General features: G+C 37.1%; 1 protein-coding gene across 1 annotated transcript in view; it reads right to left on the reverse strand.

The window, feature by feature from the left end:
- The window catches only part of BMPR2 (bone morphogenetic protein receptor type 2), a 187915-nt gene that overhangs the window by 11914 nt on the left and 155763 nt on the right, over positions 1-20238 (reverse strand). Inside the window, exons 8-10 of the mRNA XM_079709606.1 lie at positions 16607-16767; positions 15453-15600; positions 10929-11065 (exon numbers count right to left, since the gene is read on the reverse strand). Of these exons, the coding sequence (XP_079565732.1) occupies positions 10929-11065; positions 15453-15600; positions 16607-16767 (446 nt within the window). The remainder of the gene's footprint in view (positions 1-10928; positions 11066-15452; positions 15601-16606; positions 16768-20238) is intronic.

The raw sequence follows: 20238 nt of genomic DNA on the forward strand, positions 1-20238 counted from the left end.
TACTGAGAATGGACTTGACAATCTAGATGAAATTTAGATGAAATGGACAAATTCCTTCCAAGACACAAACTGCCATCAACTATACTCCAATAAAAAATTAAAAGAAAAAAAAAAAGATTGCCAAAGCTCACTCAGGAAGGGATAGATGACCTGAATATTTCCTATATCTATTACGGAAGGTAAATTTGTATTTTAAAACTTTCCCACCAAGAAAACACCAGGCCTGGATGGCTTTCTGAATGAATTCTACCAAACATTTAAGAAAAAATTAATGCCAAGTCTACACAAGTCTTCCAGAAAATCAAACAGGGGAGGATATTACCTAGTTCATTCTATGAGGACCTCAGTCAAAATGGCAGAGGAAGGAACTTTGGGGGACATTCCTCCCAAGAAGCACCAATAACTTGGCAAATATTATCAAAATCAACTTTACTGAAACTCTGGAAGTTAGGCAAATATTACAGCAACCAACTAAAAATATAACTGGAAAAAGAAAGGCCACTGAAACAGGGTAGGAGAACTCTGTGGTGAGGAGAACTCTCCCCTGCCCTGGAGTGCTGGCAGATATGAACATGGCTGCCCATGTTCCCAAGGTGGGTACCTGGTCCCAGAGGGAGAAGAGTGATCTTGTTTCAAAGGAATTATGCTGCTTTGACATGTCTATGAGTTCCCTGAAGGACTGATTCAAGAGGTCTATCTTTGTTCTGCCTAACTCAGAACTCTCTCAGGACAGGGAAGTAGCTATGACTAAGTGGAGAACATTCCCTGAAAACACTGAAAGCCAAATGAACAAGTACTATAGCCTGGGGCAAAATATAATAGTTGAGGCACACAACAAAAATGCTGGAAGTCAGGGATTAAAAGCTGGGTGGTTAAATTTTGGGGAATAAGTGCATTGAAAAGCTTCCACATATACTGGGGAATCTAGAAAACCACACACAGGTCCAGGGCAGAACGTATGCTCAGAGAAGACGATAAGCTTTCATAACTGGCTGGCTCAGCCAGTAGGAAGTATTTAGGCTCAGCACGAGCAGGAAGTGAAGGCTACGGCAGAATTGTAAAAGGCCTGGATAAGTGTTAACAGAGGGCCCCAACACAGAGCCAATCTCCAAAGACTTGGAGAATATTTTTTTGTTTCCTTTTTGCCCACAATGATATCCAAAACATACAATTTTAAACAAAAAATTACAAAGCATGGGAAGAAACAAGAAAGTGTGCCCCATTCACAGGACAGAAGAAATGAACAGAAACTGTCCTCAGGAAATACAGACGTTGGAGTTACTAGCAAAGACTTTAAATATGCTCAAAGAACTAAGGAAACCATGGACAAAGAATTACAGGAAATCAGGAAAACAATGTCTCAACAAATGGAGAAGAGCAATAAAGAGAAATTATAAAAAGGAATTAAAAAGACACTTGGGAGCTCAAAAGTACAAAAACTGAAATGAAAAATTAACCAGAGTGGTTAACAGCAGATCTGAGCAGAGAGAAAAAAGAATTACTAAACTTGAAGATAGGATATAATAATTATCCAATCTGAGAAGCAGAAACAGAAAAAGAATGAAGAAAATGAACAGAGCCTATAAAACTTGTGAGGCACCATTAATCGCACCAAAATACACATAATGAGAGCCCCAGAAGAAGAGAAAATGGAGAAAGAATATTTGAAGAAATAATCATCAATAACTTCCCAAATTTAATAAAAGAAACGAGTCTACACATCCAAGAAACTCAAGGAACTCAAAGCGGAGTTCCATACTGAGACATTATAATCAAATTATAAAAAGCCAAAGATAAAGAGAGACTCATGAAGCAGCAAGAGAAGCAACTCGAAATGTATAAGGGATCCTCAATAAAGGTAACAGTTAATCTCTCATCAGAAACCATGGAAGTCAGAAGGCAATGGTATGACATTGTTTAAAGTGCTGAAAGAAAACAAGTGTTTTCTGTAGAATTCCCAAGAATTCTATATCAGGGAAAGCTATCCTTTAATAGTGAAAGAGAAATCAGAATCCGCCTGCCAATGCAGGAGACAAGGGTTTGAGCCCTGGTCCGGGAAGATCCCACATGCCATGGACCAACTGAGCCCGTGTGCCACAACTACTGAGCCTGCATGCTACAACTACTGAAGCCCACTCACCTAGAGCCCATGCTCCGCAACAAGAGAAGCCACTGTGATGAGAAGCCTGTGCACCGCAACAAAGAGTAGCCTGCGCTCGCTGCAACTAGAGGAAGCCTGCACGCAGCAATGAACACCCAATTCAGCCAAAAATAAATAAATTTTTTAAAAAAGACAAAGAAATGTTAAAGGGAATCATTCAGGCTCAAGTGAAAGGACACTAGACAATAACTTGAAGCCATATAAAGAACTAAAGAACACTGGTAAAGTAACTATATAGGGGACTTCCCTGGTGGCGCAGTGGTTAAGAATCCACCTGCCAATGGAGGGGACACGGGCTCAATCCCTGGTCAGGGAAGATCCCACATGCCACGGAGCAATGAAGGCCGGGCACCACAACTACTGAGCTTGCGCTCTAGAGCCCATGAGCCGAAACTACTTAAGCCCACGCGCCAGAACTATTGAAGCCCACACTCCACAACAAGAGAAGTCACCACAATGAGAAGCACGCGCACCACAATGAACAGTAGCCCCCGCTCGCCGCAACTAGAGAAAAGCCCATGCGCAGCAACAAAGATGCAGCGCAGCCAAACAAAATAAATAAATAAATAAATAAAACTAATTAATCAATCAATTAAAAAAAATTTTTTTTAAAGTAACTACAGGGCTTCCCTGGTGGCACAGTGGTTGAGAGGCCGCATGCCAATGCAGGGGACATGGGTTTGTGCCCCGGTCCAGGAAGATCCCACATGCCGCGGAGCGGCTGGGCCCGTGAGCCATGGCCTCTGAGCCTGCGCGTCCGGAGCCTGTGCTCCGCAATGGGAGAGGCCGCGAGAGTGAGAGGCCCGCGTACCGCAAAAAAAAAAAAAAAAAAAAGTAACTACATATGTAAACATAAAAGCCAGTATCATTGTGTTTTTAGGATGTGACTCCTATCTTTTCTATACAATTTCAGACAAATGCATAGAACGATAATTATAAATCTATGTTAATATGACTCAGTACTTTCAAAATGTCAATATAGGCAACTGAAGACCTATGCATGCATTTTCAGGTATTTCCCTCAAACTATTTACCATACTTCCATTTTATCAGGAAACTCATTTTTCCCCCTTTATTAACTAATCTATGTTTGGTTCCCAGGTAGTTTTTAAAATGAGTTTTTACATTCATTAATATTTAGAATATTTTGAGTTTTGTTACTATAAAAATGTTTTTTAGGGCTTCCCTGGTGGCACAGTGGTTGAGAGCCCGCCTGCCGATGCAGGGGACATGGGCTCGTGCCCCAGTCTGGGAAGATCCCACATGCCGTGGAGCGGCTGGGCCTGTGAGCCATGGCCGCTGAGCCTGTGCATCTGGAGCCTGTGCTCCTCAATGGGAGAGGCCACAACAGTGAGAGGCCTGCATACCACCAAAAAAAAAAAAAAAAAAAAAAAAAAAGTTTTTTAATTTCAATGCAACTATGAAGCAAAATGCCTTCATAAAAAAAGAGAGGGATATTTCTCATTTTATAAAGCTATGTATTTGCTATCTAACTCCAGTACTGGATTCTCATTGCATAGAAGCAGCAGTTCTACTGACTGTAGCACATTAGATTTTAAATGGATTAATTGGAAGTGAACCAAATACTACTTATTTCTTACTCAGCAACCTCATCTAAATTGAAAGTAAAAAGTTTTCAGAAAATATGCATATCCCGTAATGGTAGGGTTGCTAAGAGATACTTCAGAACAAGGAGTCCAACTTCTCTGATGAAATAAAACAATGTAAGGAAGATGAAGTTGTATTTTACTAGATAAAATTTCACAAAGAGACTTTTCTTTCAAGTGTACTCTACTATGAGGCTGGCACATCTAATGAATCCTGATAAAGGATTCAGCCTCTCACCTGATGTCAGGGACCTCTTAAAAATCTGTCCCAGTTCCCACAGCAGGGACTACAGTTTGGTGGCAATCTTGAGCATATGAGCTAGGGAATAGGTCTTCAACTGTCTCATACCTGAAGATTTCAATCTCCTTTGAAGCAGAAGGCTTCCTTGAAGGTAATCTACTAACAAAAATGACCAATGGAAAAAATACTCAATCTAAATATATCTGGAAACATATAAAATCTCTCTAGCTTTTTTCCAAAATGCCACGACCCCTGGATCCAGAATGAAAATATACTAATCCTATCAAGACAACCTACAATTAAAATGTGAAAATATATAGTAAAATGATGTATATTGCTTAATGAAAACTTTCTCATTTTTGCTCTTTAATTATAATCAAGAAATTACTTGTAGAGATTGGAACCAAGATGGCGGAGTAGGTGGACATGCTCTCACTACCTCTTGCGAGAACACCAGAATCGCAACTAGCTGCTGGACAATCATCGACAGGAAGACACTGGAACTCACCACAAAAGATACCCCACAGCCAAAGACAAAGGAGAAGCCACAATGAAATGGTACAAGGGGTGCAATCACAGTAAAATCAAATCCCATAGCTGATGGGTGGCTGACTCACAGACAGGAAAACACTTATACCACAGAAGTCCACCCACTGGAGTGAAGGTCCTGAGCCCCCTTGTCAGGCTTTCCAACCTGGGGTTCTGGCAACAGAAGGAGGAATTCCTAGAGAATCAGACTTTGAAGGCTACAGGGATTTGATTGCAGGACTTTGACAGAACTGCGGGAAACAGAGACTCCAATCTTGGAGGGCACACACAAAGTAGTGTGCGTATCGGGACCCAGGGGAAGGAGCAGTGACCCAGGGGGAGACTGAACCACACCTACCTGCTAGTGTTGGAGGGTCTCCTGCAGAGATGGGGGGTGGCTGTGGTTCACCGTGGGGACGAGGAAACTGGCAGCAGAAGTTGTGGGAAGTACTGCTTGGCGTAAGCCCTCCCAGAGTCCGCCATTAGCCCCACCAAAGAGCCCGGGTAGGCTCCAGTGTTGGGTTTCCTCAGGCCAAACAACCAACAGGGAGGGAACCCAGCCCCACCCATCAGCAGTCAATCGGATTAAAGTTATACTGAGCTCTGCCCAACGAGAGCAACAGCCATCTCTACCCACCACCAGTCCCTCCCATCATGAAACGTGCACAAGCCTCTTAGATAGCCTCATCCACCAGAGGGCAGACAGCAGAAGCAAGAAGAACTACAATCCTGCAGCCTGTGGAACAAAAACCACATTCACAGAAAGATAGACAAGATGAAAAGGCAGAGGGTTATGTGCCAGAGGAAGGAACAACATAAAACCCCAGAAAAAAACCTAAATGAAGTGAAGATAGGCAACCTTCCAGAAAAAGAATTCAGAATAATGAGAGTAAAGATGATCCAGGACCTCGGAAAAACAATGGAGGCAAAGATTGAGAAGATGCAAGAAATGTTTAACAAAGCCATAGACGAATTAAAGAACAAACAAATAGAGATGAACAATACAATAACTAAAATGAAAAATACACTAGAAGGAATCAAGAGCAGGATAACTGAGGCAGAAGAACGGATAAGTGACCTGAAAGACAGAATGATGGAATAAACTGCTGCGGAACAGAATAAAGAAAAAAGAATGAAAAGAAATGAAGACAGCCTAAGAGACCTCTGGGACAAAATTAAATGCAACAACATTCACATTATAGGGGTCCCAGAAGGAGAAGCGAGAGAGAAAGCACCCGAGAAATTATCTAAAGAGATTATAGTCGAAAACTTCCCTAACATGGGAAAGGAAATAGCCACCCAAGTCCAGGAAGCGCAGAGAGTCCCATACAGGATAAACCCAAGGAGAAACACGCTGAGACACATAGTAATCAAACTGGCAAAAATTAAAGACAAAGAAAAATATTGAAAGCAGCAAGGGAAAAATGACAAATAATATACAAGGGACCGCCCATAAGGTTAAGAGCTGATTTCTCAGCAAAAAGATCTTTGGGATCTTTTTTGATCCCAAAGGGGATCAAAAAAGATATTCCGTGCAAACGGAAATCAGAAGAAAGCTGGAGTAGCAATACTCATATCAGATAAAATAGACTTTAAAATAAATAATGGGGCCTCCCTGGTGGCGCGGTGGTTGAGAGTCCGCCTGCCAATGCAGGGGACACGGGTTCGTGCCCTGGTCCGGGAAGATCCCACATGCCACAGAGTGGCTGGGCCCGTGAGCCAGCCAACAAAAAAAAAACAAAAAAAAACAAACCAAAAAAATGGCTTAAGGTAAAATAAATAATGTTACAAGATACAAGGAAGGATACTACATAATGATCAAGGGATCAATCCAAGAAGAAGATATAACAATTATAAACATATGTGCACCCAACATAGGAGTGCCTCAATACATAAGGCAACTGCTAACAGCTATAAAAGAGGAAATCGACAGTAACACAATAATAGTGGGGGACTTTAACACCTCACTTACACCAATGGACAGATCATCCAAAATGAAAATAAATAAGGGAACAGAAGCTTTAAATGACACAACAGACCAGATAGATTTAATTGATATTTATAGGACATTCCATCCAAAAACAGTAGATTACACTCTCTTCTCAAGTGCGCATGGAACATTCTCCAGGATAGATCACATCTTGGGTCACAAATCAAGCCTCAGTAAATTTAAGAAAATTGAAATCATATCAAGCATCTTTTCTGACCACAATGCTATGAGATTAGAAATGAATTCAACAGAAGAAACACATAAAAAACAGAAACACATGGAGGCTAAACAATACGTTACTAAGTAACCAAGAGATCACTGAAGAAATCAAAGAGGAATTAAAAAATACCTGGAGACAAATCACAACATAAACAAGACGATCCAAAACCTATGGGATGCAGCAAAAGCAGTTCTAAGAGGGAAGTTTATAACTATACAAGCCTACCTCAAGAAACAAGAAAAATCTCAAATAAACAATCTAACCTTACACCTAAAGGAACTAGAGAAAGAAGAAACAAAATCCAAAGTTAGCTGACGGAAAAAAATCATAATGATCAGAGCAGAAATAAACGAAATACAAACAAAGAAAACAAGAGCAAAGATCAATAAAACTAAGGCTAGTTCTTTGAGAAGATAAACAAAATTGATAAACCATTAGCCAGACTCATCAAGAAAAAGAGCGAGAGGACTTAAATCAATAAAACTAGAAATGAAAAAGGAGAAGTTACAACAGACACCGCAGAAATACAAAGCATCCTAGGAGACTACTACAAGCAACTCTATGCCAATAAAATGGACAACCTGGAAGAAATGGCCAAATTCTTAGAAAGGTATAACCTTCCAAGACTGAACCAGGAAGAAATAGAAAATATGAACAGACCAATCACAAGTAATGAAATTGAAACTGTGATTAAAAATCTTCCAACAGGGCTTCCCTGGTGGCGCAGTGGATGAGAGTCCGCCTGCCAATGCAGGGGACACGGGTTTGTGCCCCGGTCCGGGAAGACACCACATGCCGCGAAGCAGCTGGGCCCGTGAGCCATGGCTGCTGAGCCTGCGCGTACGGAGCCTGTGCTCCGCAATGGGAGAGGCCACAACAGTGAGAGGTCCGCGTACTGCAAAAAAAAAAAAAAAAAATCTTCCAACAAACAAAAGCCCAGGACCAGATGGCTTCACGGGCGAATTCTATCAAACATTCAGAGAAGAGCTAACACACATCCTTCTCAAACTCTTCCAAAAAATTGCAGAGGAAGGAACACTTCCAAACTCAATCTATGAGGCCATCATCACCCTGATACCAAAACCAGACAAAGATACTACAAAAAGAAAATTATAGACCAATATCACTGATGAATATAGATGCAAAAATCCTCAACAAAATACTAGAAACAGAATCCAACAACACATTAAAAGGATCATACACCATGATCAAGTGGGATTTATCCCAGGGATGCAAGGATTCTTCAATATACGCAAATCAGTCATTGTGATACACCATATTAACAAATTGAAGAATAAAAACCGTATGTCCATCTCAATAGATGCAGAAAAAGCTTTTGACAAAATTCAACACCCATTTATGATAAAAACTCTCCAGAAAGTGGGCATAGAGGGAACCTACCTCAACATAATAAAGGCCATATACGACAAACCCACAGCAAACATCATTCTCAATGGTGAAAAACTGAAAGCATTTCCTCTAACATCAGGAACAAGACAAGGATGTCCCCTCTCACCACTACTATTCAACATAGTTTTGGAAGTCCTGGCCACAGCAGTCAGAGAAGAAAAAGAAATGAAAGGAATACAAATTGGAAAAGAGGAAGTAAAACTGTCACTGTTTGCAGATGACATGATACTATACATAGAGAATCGTAAGAATGCCACCAGAGAACTACTAGAGCTAATCAATGAATTTTGTAAAGTTGCAGGATACAAAATTAATGAACAGAAATCTCTTGCATTCCTATACACTAATGATGAAAAATTTGAAAGGGAAATTAAGGAAACACTCTCCCATTTACCATTGCAACAAAAAGAATAAAATACCTAGGAATAAACCTACCTAGGGAGACAAAAGACCTGTATGCAGAAACTGTAAGACAGTGTTGAAATAAATTAAAGATGATACCAACAGATGGAGTGATATACCATGCTCTTGTATTGGAAGAATCTCTATTGTGAAAATGACTGTACTACCCAAAGCAATCTACAGATTCAATGCAATAGCCATCAAATTACCAATGGCATTTTTAACAGAACTAGAACAAAAAATCTTAAAATTTGTTTGGAGACGCAAAAGACTCCGAATAGCCAAAACAGTCTTGAGGGGAAAAAAATGGAGCTGGAACTAAAAACAGAAATATAGATCAATGGAACAGGATAGAAAGCCCAGAGATAAAGAAACGCACCTACAGTCAACTAATCTATGACAAAGGAGGCAAGGATATACAATGGAGAAAGGACAGTCTCTTCATTAAGTGGTGCTGGGAAAACTGGACAGCTGCATTTAAAAGAAGGAAATTAGAACACTCCTTAACACCATACACAAAAATAAACTCAAAATGGATTAGAGACCTAAAAGTAAGACCAGACACTATAAAACTTTTAGAGGAAAACATAGGAAGAACACTCTTTGACATAAATCACAGCAAGATTTTTCTTGATCCACCTCCTAGAATAATGGAAATAAAAACAAAACTAAACAAATGGGACCTAATGAAACTTAAAAGCTTTTGCACAGCAAAGGAAACCATACACAAGATGAAAAGACAACCCTTAGAATGGGAGAAAATATTTGCAAACGAATCAACGGACAAAGGATTAATCTCCAAAATATATAAACAGCTCATGCAGCTCGATATTAAAAAAACAAACAATCCAATACAAAAATGGGCAGAAGACCTAAACAGACATTTCTCCAAAGAAGACATACAGATGGCCAAGAAGCACATGAAAAGCTGCTCAACATCACTAATTATTAGAGAAATGCAAATCAAAACTACAGTGATGTATCACCTCACATCAGTTAGAATGGGCATCATCAGAAAATCTACAAACAACAAATGCTGGAGAGGGTGTGGAGAAAAGGGAACCCTCTTGCACTGTTGGTGGGAATGTAAATTGATAACAGCCAATATGGAGAACAGTATGGAGGTTCCTTAAAAAACTAAAAATAGAATTACCATATGACCCAGCAATCCCACTACTGGGCATATACCTAAAGAAAACCATAATTTAAAAAGACACATACACCCCAATGTTCATTGCAGCACTATTTACAATAGCCAGGTCATGGAAGCAACCTAAATGCCCATTGACAGACGAATGGATAAAGAAGATGTGGTACATATATACAATGGAATATTACTCAGCCATAAAAAGGAAAGAAATTGGGTCATTTGTAGAGACGTGGATGGATCTAGACACTGTCATACAGAGTGAAGTCAGAAAAACAAATATCGTATATTAATGCATGTATGTGGAACCTAGAAAAATGGTACAGATGAACCGGTTTGCAGGGGCAGAAACTGAGTCACGGATGTAGAGAACCAACGTATGGACATCAGGGGGGAAAGTGGTGGTGGTGGTGGTAGTGGGGTGGTGTGATGAATTGGGAGATTGGGATTGACATGTATACACTAATATGTATAAAATGGATGAGTAATAAGAACCTGTTGTATACAAAAATAAATAAAATTTTAAAAAATAGTTGCTTAAAATAAGAAATACAGGGTACTGTCATTAATAAGGGGGCAATTCAATAATTATGACATATAATGGAATGCTGATCAAATGGACAGAAAGTGATACATCTATATATGTACTGACATGAAAAACTAAGTGAAAAAATAAGCTTCAGAAATGATAGTGGATTATCCTACTCATGTTAAAAAAAAATGAGAAAGAGTGTGAGAGTGTGTGGATGTATGTCTTGTATGCAAATGTTTATAAGATGTTTTTAGCGTTGTAGCAACAATTTACTGAAATGGCCGGAGCCTCTGAAAATATTTCAGCGTTGTGAACTGCATTTTTAATAAGCAGAATTTATATGCGGTACCTTGCTTTCTTTTTGGTGCAGTTTAAATTTCTATTAGTTCTTGAATATGTAAGTCTGCACTAATTAACATCTCAAGAGGATAAATGGAATGGAATTTCAATAATATTTAAAATATTATCACGTTAATTATTCTAGCTGTTACCCAGTGTAGCAAACTTCAGACACAACAGTTTAGTGCCTCTCTGAAAATATATAATAGCATACAAATCAAGTAAGTTGTATTTTTGACATTAGACAACTCTAAAAACTATTACCATTATTAACAAACTATTTTTGCTTCAAGCAACATTTGAACATCTTCATCATAAGTCCTCTTTTTCAATAATTCAGTTTTTCCTTACCAGGCTATTTTCTTTCCACGCTTCTGGGAACTTGGGTCTCTGTTTTTCCCTAGACACCAGAACCTGCATATCTTCAAAAGTGGGATGGTTTCCAACCTCTGTCTGAAAAGCCATCTGGTATTCTGGTACAGATTCACCTGTGTATTTTTTTTAAAAAAAGATAAGAGTAAAATTTGTAATTATAAAGAGACCCTGTTGTGGGTTTTATGCACTATTAGTAAAAGCTCTATTTAGAATAGTCTTTGTTTGATAAATTAAATGTTTGCTATAAATTAGATGGTAGTTACAATGATGGGCAGCTATTTTTAAATGGTTTCTAGTATTAGTGAATTTGGGGGTGGGGGTGGACATTATTATATACATGAGGTTTAACACTTAAAACTGAATTCTTATCCCATACAGGGATTGAGGGTGGTGAATATGAGGAGAAAGTCCAAGATCTAGTACAACAAACATGTCTGCAGAACTAAATATAAGTGAGTGGGTGGTATAGTCATGTCTCATTACATCACTGACTCTATTATAGTCTAGCCAGATTTTTCATATGTCACAAAAATTTTTATGATAATGACCATTTGATCAAGTCAATGAACTGACTTTCCCCCTTAATAAGTAGTACCTAGATCAAGGATTTTAAAATATCATTAACTATTCTATCACTGTTTAATAACCCTATTCATCACCAATATGCACAATCAGCAGCTTGTGATAAAAGACTTAACAATTTTTACAAAATGTTGTCAGATTAAACTTAATTAACATATTGAGCCACACAGAAGACCTCTGGGACCAACATTTAGAAAACCAATCGTTTAGTCAAAATCTTGGCAAAGAACTCAAGAGAAATAGACTCTTCCTGTCCCCTTGTCCCTCCCCCAATACCATTAAAATGACAAGATAAATTAGAAGAAAGAATACCAGGAAGGAGGTAAGGCATTTAGGTTCTAATCTTGGCTTCATCTCTACCTAGGAAAAGCCGTTTAACTATTCTGTGTTTCAGTTTTCCTGTCAGCAAAATGGAAATGTCTGCTTTCCTTATCTTACTCACGTGGAGACAATACAAAATTTATAACGACCCAGATAGAAAGTACATTACAAAGCATGTAATTGAAGTTTTATGCTTCAATCTGAATATTCAAAAACAAAAAACCTATACACTTGCCCTCCACCAATATTAAAAAAGATTTACAAAGAGTAATTCTATAATTTATGTAGCATAGCCCAAAGTTTTTGGAATATTGCACTATCTATAGATACAAATGGTATTTTCACATATTCTATAAAAGTTTAAGCAGATACTTATTTCTGATCAATAACCATCAACACTGAACTTGAAAGACAAAACTAAAGTATTTCATCCTGCCAGTTAGTGTACCACTTTCTTTCATGAAATCTCATATGATAAACCCTCAACCCATACCATCTGTGAACTGTAAGATACTTACTAATATATCTCTTCTGTCTTTCTGAGACATATACACAACACACATACATACCTTCCAAGTGTTATTTTTTCTTCAAATGCTCTTCAGTAGAATAAATAAATATTTAACACAATTTTACTTATTTGTTTTAATCGGGTGTAAATTATAATTAGAAAACCTGCTAAATAAAACTGATGCACAATCTTGTTTTGGAAATGGAATGACATTAAGAATTATCAAATTTCTACTAAATCTTCATGGTTCTCATCTGTTACTTGTTAATTATGTCTCTAAGCAGTTAGGAACGTTTTAATTCCCTTCTTAAATTATGCTTGTTCTCTTCCTCCTTTTTCTTTCTCTTGCCTTCTGTTTTTCTTCCTTCCTTCCTGCTCTTCCTTTGTAATATAGATCCTAATTCATTTATATTGTTAATATTTTACAGAGAGAGGCAGTCTTTATAACAAACTGCTTCCATTCAATAAAATGGAACAATAATAAAAGCATGTCTTGCATTTGGAGTTCTATCATAGAAGTTTAAAAAATATTTTAGGGCTTCCCTGGTGGCACAGTGGTTGGGAGTCCGCCTGCCGATGCAGGGGACACGGGTTCGTCTCCCGGTCCAGCAGGATCCCACATGCCACAGAGCGGCTGGGCCCGTGAGCCATGGCCACTGAGCCTGCGCGTCCGGAGCCTGTGCTCCGCAACGGGAGAGGCCACAGTAGTGAGAGGCCCGCGTACCGCAAAAAAACCCAAAACAAAACAAAAAAAATATAAGAATTTTTCCACTAATATATGCTATTCTTTAGGCTTATTCATATGTTTGTGGAAAACTTTTTTTCAATTTACACCCCATTTCACTGTTAAAAATTTTAGGAGTACCCTGTATCCTCTGCCTGTGCTTTTTTAGCACTCTTTTCCTCCTACACCCTGTAATATTTCTGTCTTCCCTATTCCACAGAAACTCCAAGAATACCAATGACCTCCTCCTATTCAAATTCCAAGATCATTCCTCAGTTCCACTTCCTTTTGACCTTTCAATTACATATGTTTCTACTAATATTGGTTCTTAATACTTTCTAACACTGACTTCCAAGATACTAAGATTTCTCAGTTTCCTCACTATTTTTCTGTCCATTTGTCTTCTATGTCCATTTGTCTTCCTATGATGGGGGAGGGGGAGGTCACCTAATATTCAGTCTTTACTCACCAACGTTTCTCTCTCTTCATTTATTCTTTTAGGGGACTGCATCCACTTATAAATTCTCAATTACCATCTCTATGTAGGTAATTCCCAAATATCATTTTAATCTTAAATTCTTCATTCTTTTAAGTTCTTCAATAACAATTTTTGAGTTGTCTATCAATACCCCACCCAAAAGTTCCCACAATTAACACATCTTTCCAATGTAAACCAGTACTCTTTCCTAAGCTCCTGGCTGCCACCCTATTTCTCAGACCTCTCAATATTTCTCAACTCCCTAGACTGTCTTCCAATAGCTAACCAAAACCACAGCTTCCTTTTCTACATTTTCTCTCACATATGCCTCTTCCTCCCCATTTCCATACCCAAGATTACAGGGTATCTTATTGCAACTCTCTTCTTTTTGCTTTATTTTTATTTTAAATTTTGGTTAAATGTACATAACATAAAATTTACCATTTTAACCATTTCTGAGTGTACAGTTCTGTGGCACTAGGGGCATTCACAATGTTGTGCATCCATCTCCAGAACTTTTTCCATCTTCCTAAACTGAAATTCTGTATACATTTAAAAGTAACCCCCAATTTCTTTTTCCTTTTTAAACTCTTTCTAGTACTATTTCAATTCATCCTATATTTCTATTATAATAATATTCTTCAAATAAGATTCAATTGTCTTTTATTTTTCAAACATCTGATATTGCATTTTATTATTTTTCAGTCCAAAAGCAATAGATATTCTTTGAATCAGTAATTGTTCAAAAAATGTTGCTGATAGCAATGTACTAACTAAAGCTGATACAAGAATCATTTTAGTCAGACATGCTTCTAAAAACCAGAAATTCTGGATTAGGATTTTTAAAAACTATGTGACCAAAGTTCCAATAATAGAAATTAAAAGTTCCATGGTTCCAATAATATGTGATACTACTGCAGTCACTGCTATTTCCAGAAAAACACTTTGAGTACTCCGTACTTCCAATTAACTGGAAAATATACTTCTAAGTAATAACTGATTGATGTGTAAGTAATCTAAATAATTATTAATTTATTTCATTATATTTTAAAACTAAACTATTGTTAAATGCTTACTGTTTTTAAAGCAAAAAAATTCAACCCCACTACTAATCTGTTTTTATTAAATGGTTCCATTTCATACATTTGTCCAATGCTGGTTTAACTGACTTTATATCCTTTTCTTATGCTTTTAATGTGGTTATTCCTATAAGATAAAGACCATTTATGTCAAATCATTTTGTACACCACCTATAAGGGTGCAGTGCACATATTGGTAATTACTTTAAATTTTTATATCACAATGACAGTGATGTAATCTTAACAAAAGGAGAAAAAATATACAATTATTTGGCTATTTCAAGTAAGCCTCAAATAAGCATTCACATTAAATGAGTGTTCTTTCATGAAAGGAAGGAAGGTAGGCAGGAAGGCATGATGACAAGGGAGAAGTTTTTTAAAAAGGAGGAAAAGGAGAATGAAAAAAAGACAGGAAGAAAAAAGTGTTCCAATGGATAATTCATTACTTCTAATTCCTTACTGGGTCAATTCAGGAAACACTGCTAAGTGCAGCTTCTCAAATGCTCAAAGGTTGTGTAAGGAAAACAATGACTGCTAAAGCAATGAGAGACCAACCTGAACACAGATAAGCTATTATGAGCAATTAATTAAATTATATTCAGATGCAAACCTGGAGTCCTTTCTAAAAAGTTTTTCCTGATTCACATCCTTCTGCTAGTAATGTTTCTGAACACTAGATGGCAATGAGCTAAAGGTTTAAATGAAAGTACAAACACATCAAAGTTGACTTATTTAATATAGGTAGAAAAAAATATAACTGCTTCACTTCAAAACATACATCAATTTTTGACAGCAGTTCCCTTACCTGGAAAGAGGTCTGTACATCTCATAAATATCTCCCAATAAATTAGTCCAAGTGCATACATATCTACTTGTTTCAAAGCTGATTCACAGTCCCTCAGGTTCACGGCTCCTTCTAGAACTTCTGGTGCCATATATCTGATTGTGCCAACCTGATAAATTAGAGTGATTTATTTCAGAAAAAGAATGTAGCATATTCTGAAGGGCATACATTAATTAGACCACAAGTTATACATAAATTTCAGGTCAACAATATGTCAATGTTATTTGAACCTAAGCATGTCACTGAGCCTTTCTATACCAAAATTTTAATAAATAAAATACCCATTTTAGGACATCTTGGTTGCTCTCAGTTTTTGGCAATTATGAATAAAGCTGCTAAAATGTTTATGTACAGGTTTCTGTGTGAATATAAGTTGTCAACTCAATTGGGTAAACTGCTGGAAGACTATGTCTTCCAAAGTGGCTATAACCCTTTTGCATTCCCACCAACAATGAATGAGTTGCTGTTGCTCCACATCTTCACCAGCATTTGATATTATTGGGGTTTTTTTAACATCTGAATGTAATGGAATCTTGTTTGGATTTGCAGTTCTCTAATGAGGAATGATGTTGAGTAACTTTTATATGTTTATTTGCCATCTGTAAAACTTCTCCGGTAAGGTGTCTGTTCAGATCTTCTATTTTTTAATTGGCTTGTTTGTCTTCTTACTGTTGAGTTTTAAGAGTTCTTTTACATTCTGGATACAAGTCCTTTATCAGATATGTGTTTTTCAAATATTTTCTCCCAGTCTATGGCTTATTTTTTTCATTCTCTTAACACTGCCTTTTGCAGAGCAGAAGTTTTAAATTTTAGTAAAATTCACCTTAGCAATTTTTTCTTTCAAAAAAAATACCCTTTTAAAATAATTAAACTGTGATATATTCATCCTATTCAATAGCATTCCTACTAATATTGACAAAAATGAGTTGGAATGGCAGTGATTTCCACAATGAAGTGATGAACTTCATGCAATGTCTTCTGTATATCTTAATTTTGTAATTCCTAATATGCTACGCTTGGATAAGGATAACTGTCCTGAGTAGTTAGTGGATTCTTAAATACAATTTATTATGTTTTAAAAATATGTCAGTGTGATACCTTTTGTATACACTCACCTCACTTATGGCTGCATTATCTTCCTCCCCTGGGCGCACCAGTCTATTTCCAGTCAGCTTCATGGACAACCCAAAGTCACTAATAACACAGGTTCCATCATTTTTCACCAGAACATTTCTGCTATTTAAATCTCGATGGGAAATTGCAGGTTTATAGTGATCTGTTTGGATAATTTTCAAATATTTATTAATGCTTAAATAGCACTACTGGACATGAAATGAGCATGAAGTATTACCTTCTATATAAATATAGGGGCTATATAAATATAGAAGATAGTGTTATTTTTCTGCCCATTAATTTTCCAACAGCAAAAAAGGACATAAGAAATCAAAATTTCAACTCACAATCCCCACTATTTTCGGTATATTTCACAACATAACTCCTGTTGGAACTATAATTAATTAAGCTCTAAAGATTCAGCTGCATAAACATTCAGCTGCAATTAATAGCCAAGAGGCTGTTGCTTCTAATTTTAACATGTACTTTTTTTTTTCCTTTTCATTTCTAGAGTAGCAAAAGGAGGCAAAAGAGAAAGGAATATCTTGCATAAAAAACAATAAAAAGTCAACTTATCTAAAACAATTATCACTGAAAAATTGACATGGCTCCAAAATTGGTATATGTATTTTACAGTATTCTCTTACAGCTTATCAAATCAAACCTATGACAGAAAATCCCAGTTTTGTCCTGAGGCTTAGCCATGTATCTAAGCCCACCACAGTTCTTCAAATCAAACTAGAAACAGTTTTGCAATGGGCTGGTAGCTGTTTTCTGATTTTACAAAGAAACAAAACACTATTATACTCATTCTATTACTTGTTAATCAGAAGACTAAATGATCCATGTAGGCAGAGAGAGAACATGTTTTGCCTGAATTCAAAAGGCATGGCACACAGTAAATGCTTGCTAAGTGAAAGAATATATCCAACCAAAGCCCCTAACTAAAATCATAATTCTTTTCCTCTTTATAAGAAAACCTTGGCGGGTGGGAGGGGGAGGAACGGATTGAGAGTTTGGGATTAGCAGATGCAAACTATTATATATAGGATGGAAAAACAACAAGATCCTACTGTATAGAACAGGGAACTATATTCAATATCCTGTGATAAACCATAATGGAAAAGAATATGAAAAAGAATATATATATGTATAGCTGAGTCACTTTGTTGTACAGGAAAAGTTAACACAACATTGTAAATCAACGATACTCCAATAAAATTTTTAAAAAAGAAAACCTTATATAAATCTTATATTGAAATAAAACCGTAGCTCTTGAAAAGAAAAAGATTCTAAAGTACCATTCCCAAACTTTAAAATAACTCCTCAGGTATAGAAAGAAATAGAGCAATCAGAACAAAGTCAACGATAAGTTGAGAGTGTTTATATTTAGGCACAAAAAGACTCAGTATTTACATTTATTACTCTCATTAACATGTATTAGACTTCAATTTCACCATCAATGAAACTAAAGACAGAAGATAATGATTCCTTTCCTATTGGGGGCGGGGGGTGGGGGTGGGGTAGGCAATAGCACAACTAGAAGAAAAATAGCAGTTACCAGGTTTCTTTTTCTAAAAATTGACTTCTTTCTCATTTGCTCCTCTTCCCGGTCCAGCCTTCCGAAGTATGTACTAACATGGCTCATTCAACCCCTAACAGAGCTACATTTCTTACTCTGGATAAAACCACAACATAAGTATATGTGGTATAATCTCGAGCTGATATTTATATAAGAAAATTTATAGACACTGGAAAATGTTTGTATACTAACACCAAAGCAATACTTAGACTAAAATATCTCACACATAAGGGAAACCAGGTTAATAATGTGAAGACTGTAAAATGAGTCAGTCAGTCAGCCAGCCAGAGGGGAAAACAGGGTAATACTTTCTGCTACTATTAAAAAAGGAAACAAAAGAAACGAAAAGAAAAGAGGGGGCTTCCCTGGTGGCACAGTGGTTGGGAGTCCGCCAATGCAGGGGACGCGGGTTCGTGCCCCGGTCCGGGAAGATCCCACATGCCGCGGAGCGGCTGGGCCCGTGAGCCATGGTCGCTGAGCCTGCGCGTCCGGAGCCTGTGCTCCGCAATGGGAGAGGCCACAACAGTGAGAGGCCCGTGTACCGCAAAAAAAAAAAAAAAAGGAAAAAAGAAAAGAGGAGAGGGAGGAAGCAAAGGAGGAAGGAAGCGAGGGAGGAAATAAGGAAAAAGAAAAAAAGAAAAAGGAACAGACAAGAGAGGATTCATCACCAATGCAGAGGGTGGAACTATAGACCACCTTTTTGAGACTTCTTTTCCCCTTAAAGTTCCCCTCAATATTCATTTTAATTTTTTTTTATTGGGGAAGGGGTTGTGGTTTGTAGAAAGGGGGGGCCAAGCATGTAATGATTTTGCCCTGGGCAGTAGCACACTTGGCAAATTTCTTAAAGCAAAGTGGGACACAATATTATTTTAATTATGTTAAAAAATAAAACCTGAACACAAAATAGTCTCTCTGTGGATATTTGCATAAACACACACACACACACACACACACACACACACACAGCAAAGGAACTGGAAAGATGTACATAAACTAGTTAGTAGTAATTTTCTAGTTATAGATTTAACTGATCTATATATGTTCTTTCTTTGCTAGACTTTTTCCATGATAATGTTATACTGACATTATCATTAGGAAAAAAATTCATAGGGAGAACCAATTACAAATAAACAGGTTCAATTCCTACTTCTTCTAAAGCAAAAAATAGCTGAATAAATAATAACAGTATTATTCCTTACTACAGAATTTGTATGCCAAATAGCAAAGTTATATCTGAAGATACCGGGAAGAATAGAGTTCTCTGAAAAAAAGTGAAATGTCACTTTAAATGTTTTGAAATAGTACAGTATAGTTGGAATATTTATTTATTATTGAAATATAGTCATTTACAATGTCATGTTAGTTTCAGGTGTACAGCAGTGATTCAGTTATACATATACATGCATACACACACACACACACATATATTCTTTTTCAGATAATTTTTCCTTATAGGTTATTACAAAATATTGAGTATAGCTCCCTGTGCTATGCAGTAGGTCCTTGTTGGTTATCTATTTTCCATATAGTAGTGTGTGTATATATTAATTCCATCCTCCTGATTTATCCCTCTCCCCCTTCCCCTTTGGTAACTATACGTTTGTTTTCTATGTCTGTGGGTCTATTTCTGTTTTGTAAATAAGTTCATTTGTATCTTTTTTTTTTTTTTTTGCAAATTCTACATATAAGTGATATATGATATTTGTCTTTCTCTGCCTTACTTCACTTAGTATGATAATCTCTAGGTCCATCCATGTTGCTGTAAATGGCATTATATTATGGTTGAGTAATATTCCCTTTATATATATATACCACATCTTTATCCATTCATCTGTCGATGGACATCTGTTGCTTGGCTATTGTAAATAGTACTGCAACGAACATTGGGGTGCATGTATCTTTTCAAATTATATTTTCTCCAGGTATGTGCCCAGGAGTGAGACTGCTGGATCATATGGTACCTCTATTTTTAGTTTTTTAAGGAACCTACATACTGTTCTCCATAGTGGCTATACCAATTTACATTCCTACCAGCAGTGTAGGAGGGTTCCT

This window comes from Hyperoodon ampullatus, assembly GCF_949752795.1.
Source record: "Hyperoodon ampullatus genome assembly, chromosome: 8".
NCBI lineage: Eukaryota > Metazoa > Chordata > Mammalia > Artiodactyla > Ziphiidae > Hyperoodon > Hyperoodon ampullatus.